This window comes from Typopeltis vanoorti, chromosome 11 (genome assembly GCF_054136105.1).
Source record: "Typopeltis vanoorti isolate ZY-2024b chromosome 11, IOZ_Tvanoo_1.0, whole genome shotgun sequence".
Classification (NCBI taxonomy): Eukaryota; Metazoa; Arthropoda; class Arachnida; order Uropygi; family Thelyphonidae; genus Typopeltis; species Typopeltis vanoorti.
In genome coordinates this window covers 70,060,761-70,084,769 of record NC_143559.1, presented here as the reverse complement: position 1 = coordinate 70,084,769, position 24,009 = coordinate 70,060,761, and the positions used below count along the sequence as shown (strand labels likewise).

Here is a 24,009-nt window from a genome sequence, read left to right as displayed (position 1 = left end):
ATATATCACTACATGTACTGTATAAATAGCGCGCGTACACACACGACTTGTGGATTCAATCTTTTATTTTATTACAGGGTAGAATACAAAAATGGGAAAAAGGCACTCGGAATTTCTTAAATAGGCAGATTCCATCTTGAAAGAAAAAATAGTTTGAAAATGCAAATAAGAAATAAAAAAAAGTATACACTTTGAAGATTAAAATTGCAGTTAAAAAATTAAAAATTTTACGCTCTGGAAATAAAGCTGCGATTAATTTCAAAACCCTTCGAAGCTGTAAAAATTCTATGGATTCGCCGAATAAAAAAATGGCTGCTATAATTAAGAAGATGGCAAAAAACAAAACAGAAGCCTCCCATCTGTCTACAGGATGTGGTAACTCACTTTCATCTAAATACAAAATTATGCAGCTTCAATTTAAGTTTCAGTTTCATGATTTCACATGGAATTGACCATGTTGCAAAGTTATTTTTTTATTCATAGATCAGTTTGTGCTGATGTTACTTTTCATATTGTTATTAAAAAAGAAAGAAAGATATGAAGTTATTGAATTAATTGGGGAGAAGAATTACTGATGTCATCGATATGCATTTCATTTGGTCTGTTGACTTTGAACTCTGGAACACTTCTGCACGAAATTTCTCTCTCTCTCTCTCTCTCTCTCTCTCTCTATGAAAGTGAATGGAATATAATTACTTCCCACGATATTTTAAAGAACATTTAGAGATACAAATGCTGTTAAGCTTACGATGTTCATTGCGGTAATTTATTGAGAAATTTGGTTCCGTATTTGAACTGCTGTGAGATAAATGAAACTGAATGAAGTGCACTACCTATACTTTAAAGCAGGTTGAAAAGTTTATCATGCTCAGTAAAGGATTCGACCTACTTGTGGCCTTGAACTGTTCATCCGGTTTTTAGATTAACGGAAAATCAGTTTGTTTCTGTGTTTGTCCTGAGGCCAGTTTGTCTTAGAGGCAATTTCTATGGAATCCTATTCCGCGCAGCCAACTTTACTCCGTATTTTTAGGTATAAAACGAAATAAAATATTTAGAATTTTAGTACTTTATTTAAAAATAACTATCAAAAATTATGGATTACAATAAACTCAAAAGTGGCATATTCAGAGGCAGTTAAACACTTAAATTTTAAGGAACAAAAAAAATTATCCTGTAATGCATGGACAAAAACCAATCATATTTAACTAATTTTATTTTGATTTCACTTTGAATATGCCTAAGAACCGTAAATTGATTATGAAAATATTTCCAGAAAAATATATCATAAAAACGACAAAAATTGGAATTTTATTCAAATATTTTGTTGAACTCTCGAAAGTGTTCTGCTGAAATGTTTGAATATCCTTGCCTTAGGGTGAAAACTATACTACTGTGGATTCGACTGACTCAGCATCTTGTTTAAAAAAAATAAAAAATAAAAATAAAAACTTTGTAAGAAGGAAAATTCCTTCTTGTGGAACAGAATACCTTTTTGTATTCTGCATGCGAAGTTGTAAACTCGTTATTAACCTTGGAATGGAAACCTGATAAGATATTCCTCGAAAATTATACGAGGAAAAATACCGATGACAAATATGTATACTAATGAGAAAACAATAACAGGATAATTTAATTTCACACATATTGAAAATTAAAAATGAAAGGGGTGTGTGTGTATATATATATGGATGATAGCTGCATATTATTGAATTTCATGTCTTTTGAAGTTTCCTGTTAGTGTCATCCGAGTCGTTTCTGAAAATGTAGAATGGTTCAGTGCCCTACTTTCGAAACACATATTTCGACAGTTGGGGATAGAGGGCAGTGAACAACCTCCTAAACAGATCGGATGTTTGTGTAAAATTTTAATGATGTCATTTATTTTGTTATTTCTCCTCGTGATACATAAGTCCGCAACAAACGAATCTAAAAGAACGAAAAATTGGCATTGTGAGAGAGAGATTGGAATATTGTTTGGGCCTATTTAAAATATGCAATTGATGAAGTATAATGGTAATATTGAATTAAAATCATATCAGAAAACGAAAGTGTTTTCAATCTTAGCATTGAATTTGAGGGTCATTAGTTTACGCTGATATTTAAAGAAATAAACTCATCTTGAAAGATCCGATATTATTTCAGAATATATGTTTCAATCAGTACATCGATTTCTAAGATATCAGCAAATAATTATAAAAACAAACGTTTTGAATTAATTTTTTTGTGAAATTTCAAAATTTTAAAACACAATATATATTTAACTGTTTCCGATATTTAATTTTGAGAATTTTTTTTTGCACATTTTTAGTTTCTTGAATTGGCAACTTAGGGAGTTTATCTTTGAGTTTTAATATTCTTAAAAGATTAAGTAAAACTAATGCGCACAAGAAGTTCTTTCTTTATTTTATTAAGTGGATATTTAATTATTGATTTGCCTTCTCTTTACGGATTATACTTGCACAATAAAAATCAACACTGTAAAACTGTGATGAAGCAATCCGGGATGTCCCAGACGAGAATGATATAAATAATTTTCGTAATTCCCACATTCCACTTACTGGAGGTGTGAAGTGGCTTGAAAAAGGTCCCTGTTTAACTTTTGAGCAGGGTTTCCGGATGATCTAAAACTCTTTATCCCAAGATACTAAAATAACATCGTGTGTCTTCCTTCCTCCTAGCTATTGTAATTTTGTCTGTTTATCCAAAATACTGGGCTGCGCATTGATAGAGAATTCTATAAACTCCCGGGAAGCAGGGGATCCCGATGATATTTGTCTTAAGTGAACCGAAAACTTAATTTGTAAACTGTCCTGATTTTCTGATGTTCTAATTCATCGTTAGTGCTTTTAATATACCATAGGAAGATAGTGTATATATATATATAATCAAGTCGAGGGACTAGGGCCTTTTTATTATAATTTTTATTGTTCAACAGGTCGGACTACCACGGTGTTGGAAGGAAAGAACACACACACACACTCACACACACACTCACTCACTCACTCACTGTAACACCACCATAGTTGAATTTCTAAGCATGCCCTAGAAAACGGTCACTGCATCAGATGGAGTGAATGTGAGTCAAGTTTTACATTGCAAAAACTATTCTTGGAAGTTGCTCAAGTTTCATAAAAATCCTTTAACTGTAACAGGAATTATGGGCTTTTTAAATAAATTTTAGGGTATTGTCCTAACTTTTCTTCATCCCAAATGCATTAAAGGCAGATCATCATTTCTAGCATAAATCTCTGTTTTTATGTCTTCTTTGTGAGTGTATTGAAAATACCTAGGGGAAATCTGAATATGGAATAATAACCACATATTAAAAGAGAGAGAGAAAGAAAGAAACTCTTAAGCTTAAATACTGTTATAACAATGCAGAAGAAACCGGTATAGTCATTAGTTCCAGTACCCTGCTTCACATGAAAGAATTCCTTCTAGGAATTTTGCATTATATTTTGCTCACTGCAATTTATGATTAGCAAAACCTCATGCCATATTTCAGTAAGTTGTATGTACTTTTATATGTATGTACGTTTAGAATCAAGTATTATATCGTTGGGCTGATACAGGTTTGTAAAAGTTGTTATAGTTAACCATGATTTTCATCAGGGATAGACAGACTGTAACATACTGCATTGTGTTCCAAATATTAACAAAAAAAAAAAGTTCATATATACTAATGATAGAAATTACGACGGTAGTTGTATAAGATAAAATTATACTTAATTTAAAGAGAGCTTTGCGAACATTACTTGTATTTAAAATTGTTTTTATACCATTTTTCTATGTGATCCTTTAAACTTTGGCATGGGTCTTGCACTCTCCCCTTTTTTTTTGGGGGGGGGGCAGGGAAGAAGGGGGGCACACTTCTTACCTATATTTATAACCTATTCTCAGTTTGTGGATGTAATTTCAAGATTGGTATTTGGTATTTTTTATGTTTTATTATTATTTTGTTATCTCTTCAGGGCGAGCAAGTGCTTTTCTTTATGGACTGTATACCTGAAACATGTTCATTCTCTCTTCTCTGTTTTTATTTAATTATTAATTATATATTATGAACCGAAGAAACTCTGTATATAAACATTGCAAACTCTAGAGGGCTTTTGTAAATAGGACTATATTCCTAGCTATTTCGGTCGATCATCTTCCAAAAATCAAGGTCACCTTTCTGTTCTAACATAAATCTATGTGATTATTTCATTATCAGTAATCTTATACTCAAATGCTCTCCAATGAATAATTATAATTAATTCCCCAACTTGTTTTTATTTTTAGGAAGAAATAGCATCTTTGTATTAATTGGTAGCAGGTTGAATCGCATATTCATGTGATTATGTAATATGGTTCCCTCCCCCACCTCTGTTCAAATTAGCGTTTACGGAGTTCACGTCTGCTCATCATTGAAGTTTACGCTTGTGTAGGAAAGTAAAGGGGGGGGGGGGCTGAAGCTTACTGAGCCCATTCACTAATCACGACACTCCCCAATTACATGTTTTTGACGTCTGCAGTTACCTAGAGACCAGAGTAACCCCTCCCCGAAACACATTCCAAAAATATCCCTCTCCGGCCTTGGATTATTTCCGTTTTGTCTCCATGTCCGCAGTAGGGTATCCCGAGTTCACACGAAACGGGACCTGGGGAGGGCAGTGACGGTTAGACGCCCAAACTAAAGGAGTACTTGATGGTATCATGACCCCCGACCCAGATACGGTAACTATTCTTGTGATCCTCGCCTTCGAGGTGAAGCTCGTAAGAGTAATAAGAGAGAACACAAAGTAAACTGAAGACCAGGGAGCAAGTTTTTATTCTGTGGAGAAAATGGTGAGTATGTAGATATGGCGACCAGTGTTTGACATTTTGGCATTTTCATTGATTATTATGTGGATGTGTTTATGGTTAATGTTTCGCAGGTAGGTAGCGGTACATATTCAGTAAACTTAGTCATGCTTCACTGTCTACCATTATTCGTATTTCTGTCAGAGTTGAATCTTCAGTAAGGAGTATTTATTACTATGTTGTAGCAGCTTCTTTTAAACAGAACTATCATCAACAGCTAGTCTTTTCGCTTTTGGTTTTGAGCATATTTCGTATTAAAAAAAAAAAAATCACGAAATAGCATATGTACGTCTTGCAATATTTTGAACCTCGACTTTAGTTTTGTATAGTTTTAAATAAATATTCTATATATTGCAGAGCAGAAGCACAAATAATTTATGCTATGATAATAAAAGAAGAGGGGAAGGTCGCAAACTTTTACGGTACTTTATATTGCTGATTTCACTTTACGGGATAATTGCTTCTGTGTGTGAGAGAGAGAGAATATTATGCAATACACCGTATGGGCACAACGATTAAAGAAATTATTATTATTAGGCCTCCATGGAGTCAAAAGACTCATCGTGGGAGGTCCTTCCTAAGAAACACAAAGTCTATCAAGACTCATCGATGGGCCGTAAAAGATGGAAGTTGAATAAAGATCTCTTTTAGCAATGAAAATAGGGAGATATTTGTGATGAATCTTATTGGATGAAGTACGACAGTGTTTTTTTAATGTGCTAATTTTGTGAATATACCATGAATATTATTATTATTATTATTATTTCAGGCGACTGCAGGGAGTCCTTAGACTCATCAAGGGAGGCCCTAAACATCATGTCCACACAACTATACGACATTCTCACAGTAGCTATCATACCTTGCCTTGAACTCGCTCACCGTCATAGCACCCACAACAGACTCTGGCAGCTTATTCCACTCTAAAAGTAAAGAATCCAGCTCTAACACCCCTGCTAACCACACTCTTGCCCAGCTTCCATAGGTGTCCCCTAGTTCTCCCACCAATCCTGATCTCAAAAATATCCTCTGAATTAATCCTATAGAATCCCTTTAGCAATTTGAATGTCTCAATCATATCCCCCCACAAATCTTCAATCTGTTCTCATATGGTTCATTCCATAGACCTGCTATCATCTTAGTCACTCGCCTCTGGATCCTCTCCACCTCCTCCCCATCAAGAAGGAACCGAGGTGACAAATATACCTGCAGTATATCCCCGGAATCGTTGTGTTAGCAATAACGGATGGTATTATATGTTAACCGACTTGAGGTGAAGATGGTCCGTTAGAAATTTTACTCTTTGTTATCGTAAATAAAATATTCAGTTGCAAATTATGTATTTTATAAACGTAATTACCACTGTTTGTCAGTTGTCGGGCTACAACACCATGACTATGCAGATAGACTTAATTGCCCTATCAATAGGGAGCTTAATCCTACATAGTTTGCTATGCACGATAACTGCATGTATTCTTTGCCGGTTTGTTCGACTTTCTGGGCGGAGAATCTCTACTTGTTACCTTATGAAACCGACTAATCAAGTTGTAAAACCTTAAAAGTTCTTTCGAATTCTATACGATATTCCAACCCAGCTCCTTCCAACGGAAGGACATCGTTGTTGCGGACTAACTACAGAGGTTCTTACATTTTTATTTATTTTATTTTTTGTGCTGTTTTGAATTATTGGCGATGCATTTAAAGCCGCGATGAGTCAGGGTGTAGAATAGGCATTAAGTCGCGAATCATCGGGATATATAAATTACGGAATTACTAAATATTTACTAAATTATAATGTAGGGTGGGCCATAAATTAAGATCCGTACTGATTTTCTCTGTTCCAGGAAGAAATGGGAGAAAAATTATCAAAAGACGAAACAGTGCTCATGTATGAGGTGGTAAATACTATGCACACTTACTGAAGATGAAGTAATTTTTAAGAAACTGAATATTAATTATTAAAATTCGATATAAAACTTAATTATTAAAATTCATTTCTCCCTATGCTTATACAACTTAAGGCCCACCCTATATTATCTTTGACCTGTTAGACTGGTTTATTTGTTTCAAGAAAGAAATAATCCTTATCGGGAAAACCTTTTCTATCTGCCTGAAAAAGTTTTCTGAAAACAAATTCATTTGTTTATTCAATTTGTTTTTAGAAAAAAAAAATTACTGCATTCTTTGCAGGATTCGAACTGGTAGAGGCTTTGTGTGTTTATATAAATGACTAATATAGCGAAATAAAGCACATAGTGCATTATTTCGCATAGTATCCAATTGATATTAATTAGAATAATCAAAGAAAAAATTGAAGTGAAAAATTAAGATTAAGACACTCGGAATACAATTTGTATGAAATCTTAGCGATAAATCACAAAGATGAACAAGTATTATTATTATGATGTAACACCTCCAGGGAGTCCTAAGACTCGTCGAGGGAGAGTGTGCCAACAGCATTGAACGATTGATTCCCTTCCAACTACTAACCGCGCTGAAACTTGCTTAACTTTTTGTGTGAGCCATTAGCAGCAGAGACTCTACCAATCGACCAACCTTTACTGGCATGTTGGAGATAATCACTCACAAATAAATAAATAAAATAAAATAAATCAAAAATAATTTTAAAAAAGATATACGTTTCATGAAATCTTTATGTAGTGACCCCCATTCATTATCATAAGAACTGAACCTTGAGCGAAACGGTTTCCTGTACGTTTTACAAGATGCTTAATTATTTTAGCTGTCAGTTTGTACAAATTATTCTGGACTCTGGCAATGGTTTTATTGAAATTCGGTATTTCGATTCTTTGAGAAAGTTGTGGAGCAAGTTTTAAAGGAATTATTTACAGTGTCTTAAAAGACGATGTTTCGAAATTATTATCATCATCAGATTTTCCGTGAAGTCAGAAGACATGTCATATAGCAATAACTCTCCTTCACGAAAGGTTCTGTAGGCGGGCTATGAGTTTTAATTTTTCATATTTTTTTACAGACTTAATACTTGCTTCTTAGACCAAAAATGGAATTTTTCAAGCTAATTTAGACCGCCAATCAGCTGGTAGGTGCTTCTCACATTGGGTGATGAAATTCATTTCATCTAAAGACATTCATATCCACGGGATTTGAACTTGCCACCTTTCGTATTTATAAGGTGTAAGTTAGAATGTGTCCACCTGGTTCATTTTTGGTTTCAATTGTTTGATTGAATTTGATTGCCAAAACTTGGCAAAATGATTCAGACTGATGGTAATTATTCAGCATTAGCGGAATGGAATTCATTGATACTTGTTAACTGTTAAAATTTTATTGAGTGATTTCAGTTTTTGGTGTCAATTTGGACCATTTGTAGCGGCAAATTCGCCAAAACATTATATGTTTAGAGTACATAAGTGAAGAAATGACTGCAGATACCATTCATTATCGTAATAATTGAGCCTCACGTTGCTTTTTATTTATGTGCTGAGTGCACATAATTTTGTTTTGCATAATTTGGCCATTAAAACGCTCAGTTGAAACGGCCAGTTTTAAGTGATCTTAATTACCAAATTTCATTCAAAATTCAAAAATTTGGAGAAATTATCATCTCTGAACTTAAAAAAAAAAAAAAAAAAAAGTTTAATTAGTAAAAAAAAAAAAAAAATTCAAATCGTTTCGTTAATACAAATGGAATTTATGAGGAAAACGATGTTTTTTTTTTTCTCAAAATTAATTATGAATCTTAGTAGCCAACAGAGGGCAAGGAAGTCGGTGCAAATTACCTGGGTTGGAGGCCAGATGATGTCGCATATGTACTTGTTTTTGTCTTTCTTAGTATCATTAGCCTGTCTGCTCCTACTTGGGGTGGGGAAAGAGAATTTATTATTATTATTATTATTATTTTTTTTTTTTCAGGCCTGACGACTGTAATACTGGTTCAGAAACACATTTTATCGCAGATTATACCAACATGATCAAACACACAAACATCACAGTTGCCACCCATTCTCTTTTAAATGTTTTACACATATTTTGGTTTGAAATAATTCAAAATTTGAAGTTTCATGGGAGATATTTCAAGAATTATAACTTCTGTTTTGACATTTTACACACCGCTTTGAAAAAAGTTAACGGACACCATGGTGTGAGGAGCAAACAGACTTGGCACCCACCTTAATTAGATGTAGGACCGTTCACTGTTATAACAGTAGCAATCCTATGAGACATATTTTCCATAAGCATACGATAGCAATTAATTGAGAATTTTGGACTATTCTTCTAGTAGGCATGTAATGAGGGCCTGGATTGTTATGGGGCGGACGTCCGTTGACCTCACTCGTTGCTCCAGTTCATTCACAGATGTTCAGTATGATTGAGATCAGGACTGTGGAGAACAGTCAAGTGTGATGTTTGTGTCCACAAATCACGCATTTACAGCAGCAGCCATGACAAGTGCACTGTCTTATTGAAAGAGACAATAGCCAGTTACGTAGAAAAGGCTACAAAGTTGGCACCACAAACAGAGGTCCAATGCCAAACTAGGAAAAACAGGACCATACTATCACATTCTCACCTCTGAATTTCACGTCTCACTGTACACGCTCTTTACATCACAGAAGACGATGCTCCATGTTGGTTTGGGTAATGTGTGGCTTGCATATTGTGGTCCTACCAGGGAAACCCATGTTGTGAGCCTCGGTTCTTAATGTTTTTGTGCGGATTCGTTTTCCAGTCAAAGCTTGGAACTTCACATTCAATGTGACGCCCCATGAATGGCAGTTTTTACATATTATTCTTTGTGGTATCTTACGGCCATGCTCGGTGAGTGGGTCCGGGCAGTGGCGCACCCAGTAAGGGGGCCAAGCCCCCCCCCCCTAAAGAAAAAGTTAAAATAACTAAAAAATTTTCCAACATACTTTTCCTAATTAAAATTCATTTTTTTATTTATGTTGTGTTGTCTTCTGTTTCTATACTACTTATGAATTAGCAGTCGCATAAGATGAAAGTACCCTATAGCAGTGTTTCTCAACCTGTGGTCCCCGATGATGGGACAGGTGGTCTACAGGCAGACTTAAATTAACCAAATAAATCTATATATTTTAATTATCCAAACAAAACAAATTAAAATTGAATAAGTAAAAATTTTTGAAATAAAATGGATACTTAAAAAATAAAATAAAAATAGCAGCAGAATGTTCATTCCATGAACATTCTGCCACTATTTTAATTTGTAGCGGCAGAATGATGAGTAATAAAAGAGGGATTAAGTGAACAACAATGTGGTTTTATTGCTTCCATTTTCCCTTGCTTTTTTGTCAGATTTGAAGTGAACATGTGTTGTCCACATGACCACATTTCAACCAATTCCTTGTTGTTTATTAATATTTATTGTTGAAGGGTTTCCCCCCTTCAACCAAGGCTCAATATATCTTCAGAAGTGCTAAGTAATACTTGGACAAAGTGTGTTGTGAGTTAACCCCAGTATTTATATATTTTTAGGAAATCGGCTGACTGAAAGGTAAAAGCAAGCTGCCATTTGAGTTGAAATGCTAACTCTTTTCAACCGAATTCCATATGTGATGCCATAACAACATTCGCTATAGATATATTTCTAAGTTTTAACACATTTACGAATTTTAATACCTTCGGTTGAACTTTATTGCTGCTTTGGGGCAGGCAAACTCGCACACATATAATTAATAACAATAGTTTTTAGTTAGATACTGTGTTTGCCGTGCAACATGTGGTTTTGCTTGAGTCTAAATAGCATAGTTTCTGTATGAAAGGACATATGATTCATTAATTAGTGTCGTTTTTATCCCAGTTGTCTCTAATTGCACTATTTGTTGAGAAATATATTACACAGACTGCTGGTACCTTATTCACTGACAATGAAAGTACTTGTTTTTCTTGCCTCTGCAATATAGTGACTATTGGGGGAGGGCGTGTTTACCATGGGAGCAAATTACTATCCCCCTGCTCTGAACATGTTTCAGCTATTTTTCATTTGTGAGGTATATGCAAAACTTTTTAATTTATTTTTTTGAAAAGTAAAATCAGGTGTACGAGTTATATGCGAGGGCGAGTTATATTCGAGTAAGTACGGTATTTCAATTATGGATAAGTACATTGGTACCGTCTTTAAATGGAAAAATAGCTCGGATGACAGTGATAATACAAAACGAGTTTGTAATGACAGTTTGTGTGTAGTTTCTGAAGAGAAAGAGGTCTGTAACGAATCCACAGAAACACAGAATTCCCATCAGTTGCAATGTGATAATATTAATACGCTGAATGAAAGGAAAGATTTGCTGACTTGCTGGACACTCGACCAGTGGATCTCATTCAAAGGTAAATACAATTGGTTATTTTGTAGGAACATGTTTCTGTTTTGTGACTTTTCTTCCTTTACGGTAATTATGCCTACATTATTGTGTTATTATTCAACAATTCTTTGCAGTTTTGAATGCATATATAAATCAATATCGACGGTAACCTGATTACTAACGTGTGATGAAAGGGATGGGGAGGTTTGAAGCTTCCCCAGATAGTATTCAAAAGGTAAATACAATTGGTTATTTTGTATAGGGTCCCAAAACTTATTAGTTTAGAATTTAACCACTGGGAAAGCTTTTGTGTCCACCTCAAAACTCTGAAACAGAATTTGGAAACATATTTTCCGAATAACTTTTATAAGAAATTTCTGTGGGTTCACGATCCATTTCAGGCTTGCAGTCACGAGAATGACCTTTCGTTATCGAAAAAAGAACAGATAATTGAGCTTTCGAGTGACAGGGGCTTAAAATGCAATTCCGTGATTGCGGTTTGGCTCAATTCTGGATCTCGCCTTCACTGAGAAGTGAATTTCCCGAATTATCCGAAGAAGCATCAAAAATCGTCATGCAGATTTCTACAACCTGTCTTTGCAAGAAAGGATTTTCATCGCTCCTTCAAATAAAAACAAAATACAGAATTCGTCTTAGTGTGTGTGTGCCGATCTTTGACTGAAGTTAACCAATATTGAGCCAGATAGCCAGCAACTCTGCAATGCCGAGAAGCTCATCCATCTCATTAAAAGTAAATAGTAAATAATTATATCATATTATTTATTTGTTTAATAAAAATTAAAACTTTGTTCGATGATGATACACTTTTACTCGTTTACTTCCAAGTTAATTATGTTTCCATATATATTCAAAACATGCTTTTAGATATATTATGTTATAAATGGCACAGTTTTTCCCAAATGTTGGTAATCCCCACATACGTTTTTAAAAAAATTACATAACTTAGTGGTCCATAGAATTGTTTTAGGCATTTGACTTGTCCTTGGGCTTAGAAATTGTTGGAGAAACGCTGTCCGAGCGGGCCAGTGAGGATCACAGGTATCATGTATTGGCAAATCATTGCAGGTGCTCTGTCATAGGTAGTGTGCGATATGCTTGTATTCTGTGCTATTTTGCATTGAGTTTGTTGAAAAGCATGTCTTGAGCTCGAAACTTCTTTCCATCTCTGAAAAGTAACCTTACCGTACATAAATTCTTCAATGACATCGAAGTTAAGTTAAAGTTAAAATTTTCAAGTTAAATTTGTAAAAGATTTTATTTTGTTTTTTGGTTGTGCTTCAAATTATGGCTGAAAAACGTATGCGGAGTATTTTATTCAACTATTTCAAAAAAACCAAAAATGGATGATTCAAATGTTAGTAGCAATGTTGGTGCCATTAATATTGTCAATACTGATTTGGATTCGGTTTCCCCAGTTGTAGGTCTGACAAAACCATCGAATTATCCAGAAGAGTGTACTTCCTTAGTTATTAATAATTCCCATGACATCGCATTTTTGAAAGAACAAACATTTAATTCTGACGATAATTTAGATATTGTGAAAAAGTTGTGGAAACCAGAACCAAATTCCTGCAACCTGTGCTGCAATTCACAACCGAAGTTTTCAATACACATGGTTTGAAAAATTTACATGGCTTGTGTACTCTCAAGTTGAAATTAGTGTGTACTGTAAATATTGTGTTTTTTGCACCTGCTAATGTTGGAAAATCTAAATCTGAAGTACCTGTGCAGTTAGTTATGCAAGGTTATAATAATTGGAAGAAAGCCATTGAAAAAATTAATAAACATCAGAAAACAAAATATCATATAATGGTTGTTATGACTTGCGAAAGGCTAAACAATATTATTTGAGATGGAAAATGTATTCCAGTCAGTCGACAAATTTATGTAGATAGTGCATCACAAGTTGTAGTTAATTGGAAACGATTCGAGCCGATTATAAAAACAGTAATTTTATGTGGTCGGCAAAATATACCCTTGAGAGGACATCGTGACTATGGAGAATTTTCATTTGAACAGGAACCAATCGCCAATGAAGGCAATTTTCGAGCTTTGTTAAGAACGAGAATCAATGCAGGTGACAAAAACTTGGCTGAACATTATAAACATTCTGCCAAAAACGCTACCTACATTAGCTGAAACATACAAAATCAAATTATAAATGCATGTAATGAAATCATTTTGAACTGTTTGGTCGAAAAAATTAATTCGCCAAAATGTTTTTCAATTCTTGCCAATGAATTGTGACACGTCTACCACTGAACAACTTTCCTTGTGTGCCAGGTATATAGACGAAGAAAATTACAACAAAGTTTGCGAACAATTTTTACAATTTGTTCCTGTAATAAGCACTAAAGGAAAAAACTTATATGACAAAATATTAGAAAGCTTAAATAATTATGGCATCGATTTGTCATATTTATGTGGGCAAGGTTACGATGGTGCCGCATCAGTGAGCGGCACCATCATAAGTTTAATGGTGTCCAATCTCACATATTAGCTATATATCCACAAGCTTTATATGTTCATTGTGCATCACATAGTTTGAATTTGGCAATTGGAAATGCTGTATCTGTGACTATCTATCTATCCCAATGGCTTTAACAGGCCTTTAAGGCCCACAACCTTCCAAGCATGCTTGGATTTCGTAACCGAAATACGAGGATAGAATGGTCACTCCTATGCCTCAAGGTATTCTTGGCTGTATCCCTGTGTGTTCAAGGGGCCGGTTTGCCTGTTTGCGGGATGAAAAACACCAGATAAACTGGCGGAAAAAACCCTGCTATCCACGTCCAAGACCGGCTAACTTGGCTATGACTGAGGAAGATCCTTCAGCTCCTCACGTCTCCGACGGGAATCGAACCTAGGACACTCCTTCCCCAGGCATATGGTTGCGAAGCGCAAAGCCACTAGGCTAACCGCGCGGACTGTATCTGTGACTGAAATAAGAAAATGTCTCTTAGTATCCGGTGTATATTTCTTCAATACCCCTAAGTGACAGGACATCCTTGTTGACAACATTGATAAATATACACCGGATACTAAGAGACAGAAACCATGCCAAATTTGTCCGACTAGGTGGGTGGAACGCCATGAAGCCATCATGACCATGGTGGAATTATATGATGCAGTGATTCATAGTCTTGAAACAATCATTTCTTGGGAAGACAGAGACTCGTCCTCTAATGCAAAACTTTTGAATAATTTATTGTGTGAATTTGGTTTTATAATATCTTTATTTAGCTTGCAAAAAATATTTGCATACACCTTACCATTATCTAAAATAATGCAAAAATATGACAGTGACCTCTTAATTGCCATACATTTTGTTGATGACGTTGTGGCTCTATTAAATACCATTTGTGAAACACCAGAGTCTTCATTTAAAGATATTTGTGATGAAGCATGTATAAAAGCCAATAATTTTAATATTGACATTAAAAAGCCAAGGACTACATCAAAACAAACATTAAGGTCCAATGTTTCAGCCGATTCTGTAGAAGAATATTTCAGGAGAACAATTTTCATTCCATTTATTGATCAAATATTGACTCAACTTCAGGATCGTTTCACTCGGCACCGCAACATTTTGAAAAAAAAATTTTCTCTTCTACCAAATGGAAAAGATGCTCCAACAGCAAGTGCAATGGAAGATTTTCATCAGTTGTGTGAATTTTATGCCGGTGATTTGCCTTATACAAATCCAGCAATTTTGAACGCTGAACTCAAGTTGTGGTATAAGAAATTTGAAAAACCGTTTGTAATAGCTCCATGCAAAAATGCTGTTGATGCAGTTTCAAAGCGTGACAAAATGATATATCCTAACATCTATAACTTATTAAAAATATTTGTAACGCTTCTGGTAACGACATGAGTCAGTGAAAGGCCATTTTCTAACTTACACCTTTTAAAAACCTATTTAAGATCTACCATGACACAATCACGATTGAACGGACTGGCTTTGCTGTATATACACAGAGAGATTAATGTAACCACGACTGAAATAATTCAAGAGCTTTGTAAAATGAAAAGAAAACTGGATTTTATTCTTTAAATAAATTTTTATAATCACCTAATGAATTTTATTTAATGAATGAAATTTAACGAATTTTAGTTGAACGGATAAAAATATTTTTAATGCAAATTCATTGCATTAAAAATATTTTTATCTGTTCAACTCAGACTCCCCAAGATTAAATCCTGGGTGCGCCACTGACTGCAGGTAACACTTGCAGTTGCAATTTTCAGTTCTTGTGTAGGGCGCAAAAAGAGATGGTTACATCTCAGCAATCCAGAGCCAAAACCAGCTCATACGTATGACTCATCTTTGAACATATATTCACAGAGAATTGTCATAGTACTTCAGTAGCACATTTAGAAAAACAATGAGACATGCGCCTTTCGATTGGAAAAGACCCGAGATCCAATTTTGCTGCGATAAGAGGAATATTTATGTTGACTTTTTTCAGTTGAAAATAAGTTAGCCGACCTTATTATAAAGGTGTAGCCAGTGGTGGCTCGTGGCTTGAAATCGTGGGGGTGCAGCAACTTTTGAAATATACATGCACACTGTAAGTACAGTGCATACGTGTTTGGATAAAATATCAAAATTATGGTAAAAAAAAATAAATAAATAAACATGAAAAAATATTGTTTATTATCGATAAAATTATACAGTTTGATATAATTCAAAATTACTTAAAAATGAAATATATTCTTGTTTTGTTTCATGAAAAAATATTGTTTAATTATCGATAAAATTATACAGTTTGGTATAATTCAAAATTACTTAAAAATAAAACCCATTATCATAACTATAATAATGTTCTAAAATAAAAACTATAACAAATGTTATGTCTTTAATTGTAATGTCCAAATATTTAAAGAGACTGGGTAAACACGATAAGCACAACGAACACTCTACTACTGGCACAAACTGCAAATAACAACGTTGGAACTGTACGACGGACAGTGCCACATTACGCTAATAGCTCGCATCTCACTATGACGTGCATATGCTTGAACGCGTAGCAATATGACACTGTGGTAAGCACAGTGATGCTAGCATCCTTCACCCTTCTAAAACGATGGATTCTTATTATTTTTTATACAAAATAAGAGAATTGCATAGAATTGTTGATGATAAAATTAAATATTACAAGCAAATATAAATAAATTAATAAAAATATTTATATATCGAGAAAAATTGGGGGTACTGCAGTTCCGCAGTGCCTATGCACGAGCTGCCCCTGGGTGTGGCAGAGTTTTTCTTCCAGACACTCCAGTTTTTCGTAACGAAAAATGGACATATCGCCAGATAATATACACAGTTAACAGACTAACCACTAGTAGCAGATGGTAGTGTAGACCAATGCTTCCCAAACTTATGGATGTAAAGGCCCCTTTAGAAAAATTCAAATATTGCACTGCCCCCATCGGAAAAAAAAATTTGTAATAGACATATTATTATTGTATTTATATTCAATACAAAACATACAGTGAATGTTGCAAAAATCAAATGGAAATAATACGATTTTAGCATCTTACATACATATTTGACAATGCACATTATCTTATATTTTTATATAGATAGATATATTGCTATTGTACATTTGCCATACAAATGTTAAATTTGTTTTCATTATTTCATGACCCCCACCTCAACAAAAATAATGGCCCCCAAGGGGGGGGCTGCATCCCACAATTTGGGAAGTGCTGGTGTAGACGATGGATGGTGTAGAATAGAGTGGTCTCTCGAAATTACTACTTGGATTCCATGGAGGCATCATGTAATAATAATGATTATCGCAAAAGCGACGAAAATATCCACCATCAGACACTTAACTCTGAACAATATCAAATTGTAGAAATAAAATTTTATTAATACAGACCAGTATTTTACAATAAAAACATTTATTCAAACCTACCAGTTTCGCCAGCAAACTGTTTGGCTTTTTCAAGGCATTACGTAATGCCTTATAAAACGACCAAAAATGTATAATTTAAATATCAAATTGTACTGTGCATAAATCATTACAATAACTTACTTGCGAAATGGGTTTGTGTCATTTGCATTTTAGGGGTGCGATTTTTCAGTTTTGGTTCAAAACTGGTCATTGATCATTCTCCCTTTTCCCCTTCACAGTTAGATTGTTGGAGCATTTCTGTATTGCACTTGGAAGAATGATAGTTGATTGCATCCTTTAATAATAAAAATAAAAAAAACCTCAGTTTAATTCTCATTATGATGAGAGTTGAAGGCAAGTTAGTTAGCTGATCTCATACTTAGGTAGCAGTTTTTGCCAAATTCCCCCCCCCCCCCCACACACACTTGCACACAGAAAATTCGACCAGAGAACACAATTAAAAAACAGAAATACTAGTGGTAAATGGTAGCCTGCATAGTGGGTAAATGGTGGACAGTGACATAATGTGTGGATGGAGAATTAATTAATAGGAGAATTAATAAATGTTAAAGATACCAAGCTATTTTAAACCTGGTTTTACTCCATTTCCCAAGTAAGCAAACAGACAAACAAGTCAAGTTTGCACCTGCAAGTGTTGCAAGTCCAGCTGACCCTGCATGTAGTGCAAGATGTTTGGCAAGTGCAAGAAGAATGATTGTTATGGGAGATTTTAACTTCAGTAGTATAAATTGGAGAGAGGAAGATGCATGTAACAATAGGGGAATGGAATTTCTAGAATTCTTGAGGGACAAATGTCTTAGGCAACATGTAACAGAGGGAACAAGAGGTTCAAAAATTTTGGATTTGGTTATAGCATCAGAAGAGTTGATAATAACTGAGTTGACGTCTCTCCCACCAGTTGGAGAGAGTGACCATATGGTGTTGACTTGGAAAATGAACATGCAGGAGTATCAAAGAGACGGGAACTTATGTGGAATTATAAGGCAGGTGATTATAATAGTCTTAGACGTCAACTTCGGGAAGTTTCATGGAGGGAGGAATTGGAAGGCCGGGATATCACCAGTGCGTGGGAAATTGTGAAAGAATAGTTGTTATCAGCAATGGTAAGTTGTATACCACGAGTGAAGAAGAGGGCGCAATTTGGAGTAAAGTGGATGACAAACAATATTAAACAGGAATTGCATGCGAAAAAGAGGCTATGGAAGAGATATAAGGAGACAGGTGAAGAGATGCATGAGGAATATAAGACACAGGCCAGAAGAGTGACTCGTGTGGTAAGGAAAGCAAAACTGGAATATGAGAGGAGATTGGCCCTAAGATCCAAAGAAAATCCTAGGGAATTTTTTAGCTATGTGGCCAGTAGGAGGAGAAATGACTGTGGAAGAATGATATTGTGGGATAAAAATGGGAATAGAGTGACTGATGCAGAGGACATAGTGGAATTGTTCAATGAACAATTTATTGGAGTATTTCATCCTAGAGGAGTCAGTTTTAATGCTAGAGGGATAGGACTGGTACGAGGTCTGGAGGTACAGGAGGAGAGTGTGTTTCAGATACTGAGTACTCTGGATGTCAGTAAAGCTGTGGGACTGGATGGTATTTCGCCACGAGTTTTGAGAGAATGTGCTCGGGAATTGACAATACCTTTAACGTGGCTTTTCAATGAAAGTCTGGCTTTGGCAAAGGTGCCCAGGGAATGGAAGGAAGGTAAGATAGTGCCATTGCATAAGGGTGGTAACAGACTGGAAGTGTCTAATTATAGGCCAGTCTGTGTGTCATCAGTAGTTGTTAAGATCTTGGAGAAAGTAGTGAGGGACTGTGTACAGCATTGGGCAGATGATGGTAATGTTATCTGTGAGAATCAACATGGATTTGTGAAAGGACGCTCTTGTTTTAGCAATATGCTAGCCTTTTATAATAAAGTTACAAGAGCATTAGATGAGGGAAAGGCATATACTGCAATTTTCTTAGACTTGGCGAAGGCATTTGACAGGGTGCCACATGATAAGCTGATATTTAAGTTGCAGCACATGGGTCTGGATGTCAGATTGGTCAACTGGATTCAGGATTGGCTGTCTGATAGGTATCAGAGAGTTGTGTATGGTGGAGCAGTTTCCAGGAGGCAGAGGGTTACAAGTGGGGTCCCACAGGGCTCAGTACTAGGACCTATATCGTTTAACCTTTATATCAATGACATAGCCAGTGGATTGCAGGGGGATATTCAGTTGTTTGCAGATGATGCGAAGCTGGGAAGGATTATTAGTAATAGTGCAGATGTGGTAGCCCTGCAAGAGGATTTAAATAAGCTAGATAGATGGGCAAATGAATGGGGGTGTCAGTTTAATGCAGCAAAATATAAGGTCTTGAGGTTTGGGAAACATCGATGGGATGCTGCATACTCTATGGGAGGAGTTATACTGGAGGAAGTAGGGGAGACAAGAGATCTGGGGTTGATGATTGATAGAAACCTGAAGTTTAGGGGACATATTGCAAAGGTGGTGAAGGTAACACAGAGGATTGCTGCTATTATGAGAAGGACACTGACCTGCAGAGATGAGGGTTATCATTCCGTTGTATAAGTCTCTGATCAGACCACACTTGGACTATTGTTCTCAGATTTGGTCCCCAGGATTTGAAGGGGATAAATTAACTGTGGAAAGGATACAAAGACGGATGACAAAGATGGTTTCAGGACTGTACAAGAATAGTTATGAGGATCGGCTGAGAGAATGTGGACTGCAGAGTTTGGTGGATAGAAGAAGGAGAGGTGATATGATTGAGACTTTTAAACTGTTGCGAGGTGGTTACAGGGTTGACACTGGGGAGTTCTTTCGCTTGGTTGATCAGCGGGAAGGAGTGATGACAAGAGGCCATCCCTGGAAGTTACGAAAGGAAACTGTGAGCAAGAGGGTAAGGAGTGGTTTCTTTGTGTGGAGGGTGGTTGAGCCGTGGAATGCATTGCCTGATGGAGTGGTGGGAGCGAGAACGGTCAGTGAGTTTAAAGAGTGGTATGATAAACTTTGTGTTTCTCGGGGGGGACCTCCCCTCGATGAGTCTTGACAGACTTTATGTCTTAGAAAGGACCTCCCTCGATGAGTCTTTTGACTCCTTGGAGGCCTGAATAATAATAATAATAATAATAATAATAATAATAATAATAAGATCAAGGCAACTCATCTGTTTGCTTACTTGGGAAATGGAGTAAAACCAGGTTTAAAATAGCTTGGTATCTTTAACATTTATTATACCCAAGGTAAAATAATTTCTACATTTATATCTCCTCCTGAGATTTTTATTTAATAAGGTTAAAACACCTTATGGTAACTTGTTCTGGTAAAATACTTATAAGCTCTGTATTACTAAAATCTTGGTATTTCTAGCCTGGCTCCCACTGATGAGACCTCAATAAAGGTCGAAACCGGTCTGGGTAGTGGCCCCTTGCCTTTAATACAAAGCATCGTACATCTCCTCCAGGAGATGTGTTTTGCATTATGGGTAAATATTAAGATTAGTGATCAGAGCGTATTATACTTTTACCATGAGTTGCCTTGGTCTTGCACTACGTGCAGGGTCAGCTTGACTTGCAACACTAGCAGGCGCAAACTTGACTTGTTTGTCTGTTTGCTTACTTGGGAAATGGAGTAAAACCAGGTTTAAAATAGCTTGGTATCTTTAACATTCATTTTCCTTATTCCCAAATGCTATCTCTTCATTCCAATCTATACTGCCATAATTAAAATCACCTATAATAATTACCCTTCCTTTGTTCACTAATCCAAGTTGTTTATGCATTTCTTCATCACCACCTTCCACATTCCCTGGCCTATAGCAACATCCAACTAAATAGGTCTTCCTCTCAACCCTCCACGTTACACCACACTGCCTTATAACCACTGCCACAATTTCCCCCTTTCATGTCTACCTTATGTGGACTTAATTCCCCTGCTATCATCAGCAGCACTCCCTCTCTCTTCTTACCCTTTCTATCCTCACGAAAAATACTGTTCCCTTCCATTTCTATTCCTGTTACGATATCATCTTCATTCAACCATGTTTCACTTATTCCAATGATTTGGGGGGGGCGAATAAACTCAATCACCGAAACCATTTCATTCCCTTTATTTCTGATACTTCTGGCATTTGTAAACATAACAGTAAATTTTTAGCAGTTCATTTTTAGGTCTATAGTCAGTCCTATCCAAGCCATATGTTGGTTGTGATTTCCCCACTACCTGCCAAATCACTTTTATCACCGCTTACCACATAGACCTGCTTAGTCTCCACTTCTCCACCCACATTGCAATATACTCCATCTTCATACACTCATTCACTGCCACTTTCAACATTCACTCTCTCAATGCCATGTCTCCCTGTCCACCTGAGCTCTCTGTCCCCTCTTGTATTCCTGTTCTCTCTTCCTCTCCCACACTACTACTACCGTTTACACTGCCAAGCACTTCTGTTTCTGTATCACTCTCCCGATTTTCTCTTCATCTCTTCCTTCTGATTTCTGGCACGCATCACGCACTGTACTTCCACACACTATATTTTCATCCAGCATACTCACTCCAAAGCCATTTAAATGCAACCCATCATGCCTTAAGCCTATTAAGGTTTAATATGAATATGTAGGTTGCTGAGTAAAGCCTCTCATGAGGAGTGACTCCATGGAAATTTGTTATAATAACAATCATAATGTAGACAGAAATCCTTCCACATTAATTGGATTTTTGTAAGTCTGATGCTAGCATGCTGTGGACTGGACCAATCAAATAATAAAAATATTATTGTTATTATTATTGGTACCTGACACCTCCAATTACTCATTGTGGGCACTCCACTACACATCATCTCCTCCACTACACACAACTACAATAAATGTCATCTAATTTACAAACAACTTTTTTGTTTGTAAATTGTGTGTATTCTGATGGCTGATTTGCCTGTATGTGGATGAAAAACCTGAATTTCTCCTGAGTTTCCAGGAGAAAAAGCTCTGCTACTCCATATGACATTGGCTAACTTACCTTCAACTGAAAAAGCCCATATAAAGATTTCGCCCTTCACGATGAAAAATGAACTCGAGCCTTTTCCAATCAAGGCACAATGTAAAGAGGCTGAGTAAAGCCTCTCATGATGAGTGACTCCATGGAAATTTGTTATAACAACAATCATAATGTAGACAGAAATCCTTCCACATTAATTGGATTTTTGTAAGTCTGATGCTAGCATGCTGTGGACTGGACCAATCAAATAATAAAAATATTATTGTTATTATTATTGGTACCTGACACCTCCAATTACTCATTGTGGGCACTCTACTCCACTCCACTACACATCATCTCCTCCACTACACACAACTACAATAAATGTCATCTAATTTACAAACAACTTTTTTTGTTTGTAAATTGTGTGTATTCTGATGGCTGATTTGCCTGTATGTGGATGAAAAACCTGAATTTCTCCTGAGTTTCCAGGAGAAAAAGCTCTGCTACTCCATATGACATTGGCTAACTTACCTTCAACTGAAAAAGCCCATATAAAGATTTCGCCCTTCACGATGAAAAATGAACTCGAGCCTTTTCCAATCAAGGCACAATGCACGATCGTTCTTCCAATTGCACTAAGGAGACACTTGATATTATTTGGTATTTCATATCTGAGATGAACAAATGTGATTTTATTTAATTTATTTTATTTTATTTTTTGCTGTTACTTGGAAATAATGGTTCAGCTAAACAATAAAAACTACTGAAATACATGACTTTCACTTAAACACTTATAAGAGATTCTTCCAAAACTTTCTGTGTCATCAACATACTTGAGTTTGACAGAAGTCAAGTTTTTTTATTACACAAAAAAAAACAGCTTGTTTGTATACAGCAAGATCTTCCCAGATTGATAGATATTGGTTATCTAACTTTCAGTCTGAAATTATACTAATGTGCTATAGGTTTAGTTTTTTGTAGGTATTGTTTGTCATAAAAAAAATGTATAAATATTGATTACGTGCATGCGCACACACACACAGTAGTAGTAATTAATCTGTTATAAGTTCTTAAACCTCTTGTGTTGGAATCGGTATAAAATAAAAATATTAATTGCAGTATACATAACTAATTTTTGATTTGTTTTTCTTTTATTCCCTAGTTACCAGAAGGAGGAGAATTGACCCTTGCAGAACTTCGTGAGATGGCAGCTCGTCAGCAACAACAAATTGAAGCCCAACAGCAGCTTTTAGTAGCCAAAGAACAGAGGCTTAAATTTTTGAAACAGCAGGAAGCTCGTCATCATCAGGGAGTAGATGCAGCAGAAGCTGAACGTTTGAGGCAGTTGCGAGAGACAGTTGAAGCACAAGAGCTGAAACTTCGTCGCTTGAAGGCACTGAGGGGGCAGGTAGATCAACAACGAACAAGTAACAGTAATCTGGGTAAAGTTCTTGAATCTCTTGTGTTGGAGTTCATATAAAATAAAAATAATGAGTAGCAGCCTTTTCTCTTTGAACAGTATTTTAATTATACAGGATGAGATGGGATTATTCAATCATAAATCCCATCCCATCTTCCTCTAGGATATAAGTCCAGTGGCCAAATAACTTGGCTTATTAATGTGAAGAATTGCTGTTCAGAAGACGTCAGAAAAAGGTTAGGAATGGCTAAAACAACAGTCAGAGACCTGTCTAAAATCTGGAAGGATGGATCTATCTCCATGGGAACATAGTTGAGGATTTTGGATGCAGTTGTTTTTCCAACAGTGACTTGTGGATGTGAGACTTGGAACCTAAAGAAGTCAGATAAGAAACTAATATCTGCTTTTGAGATGTGGTGTTACAGAAGGCTGTTGAGGATATCATATACTGAAAGGTGTACAAATGAATGGGTGTTAGAAAAGATCAGTAGCTTTAAGGCTCCTTAAGA

At 35.8% G+C, this 24,009-nt stretch overlaps 1 protein-coding gene across 4 annotated transcripts in view; it reads left to right on the top strand.

The window, feature by feature from the left end:
- LOC150101705 (apoptosis-stimulating of p53 protein 2-like) overlaps positions 1-24,009 on the top strand; it is a 209,309-nt gene that overhangs the window by 76,052 nt on the left and 109,248 nt on the right. For 3 of the 4 annotated variants that reach the window (XM_090400042.1, XM_090400044.1, XM_090400041.1), the window contains exon 2: positions 23,243-23,522. In XM_090400042.1, coding sequence (XP_090256168.1) covers positions 23,243-23,522 — 280 coding nt within the window. Of the gene's footprint in view, positions 1-4,716; positions 4,828-23,242; positions 23,523-24,009 lie in introns of those variants that run through there. The other variant, XM_090400043.1, reaches the window with a different exon arrangement.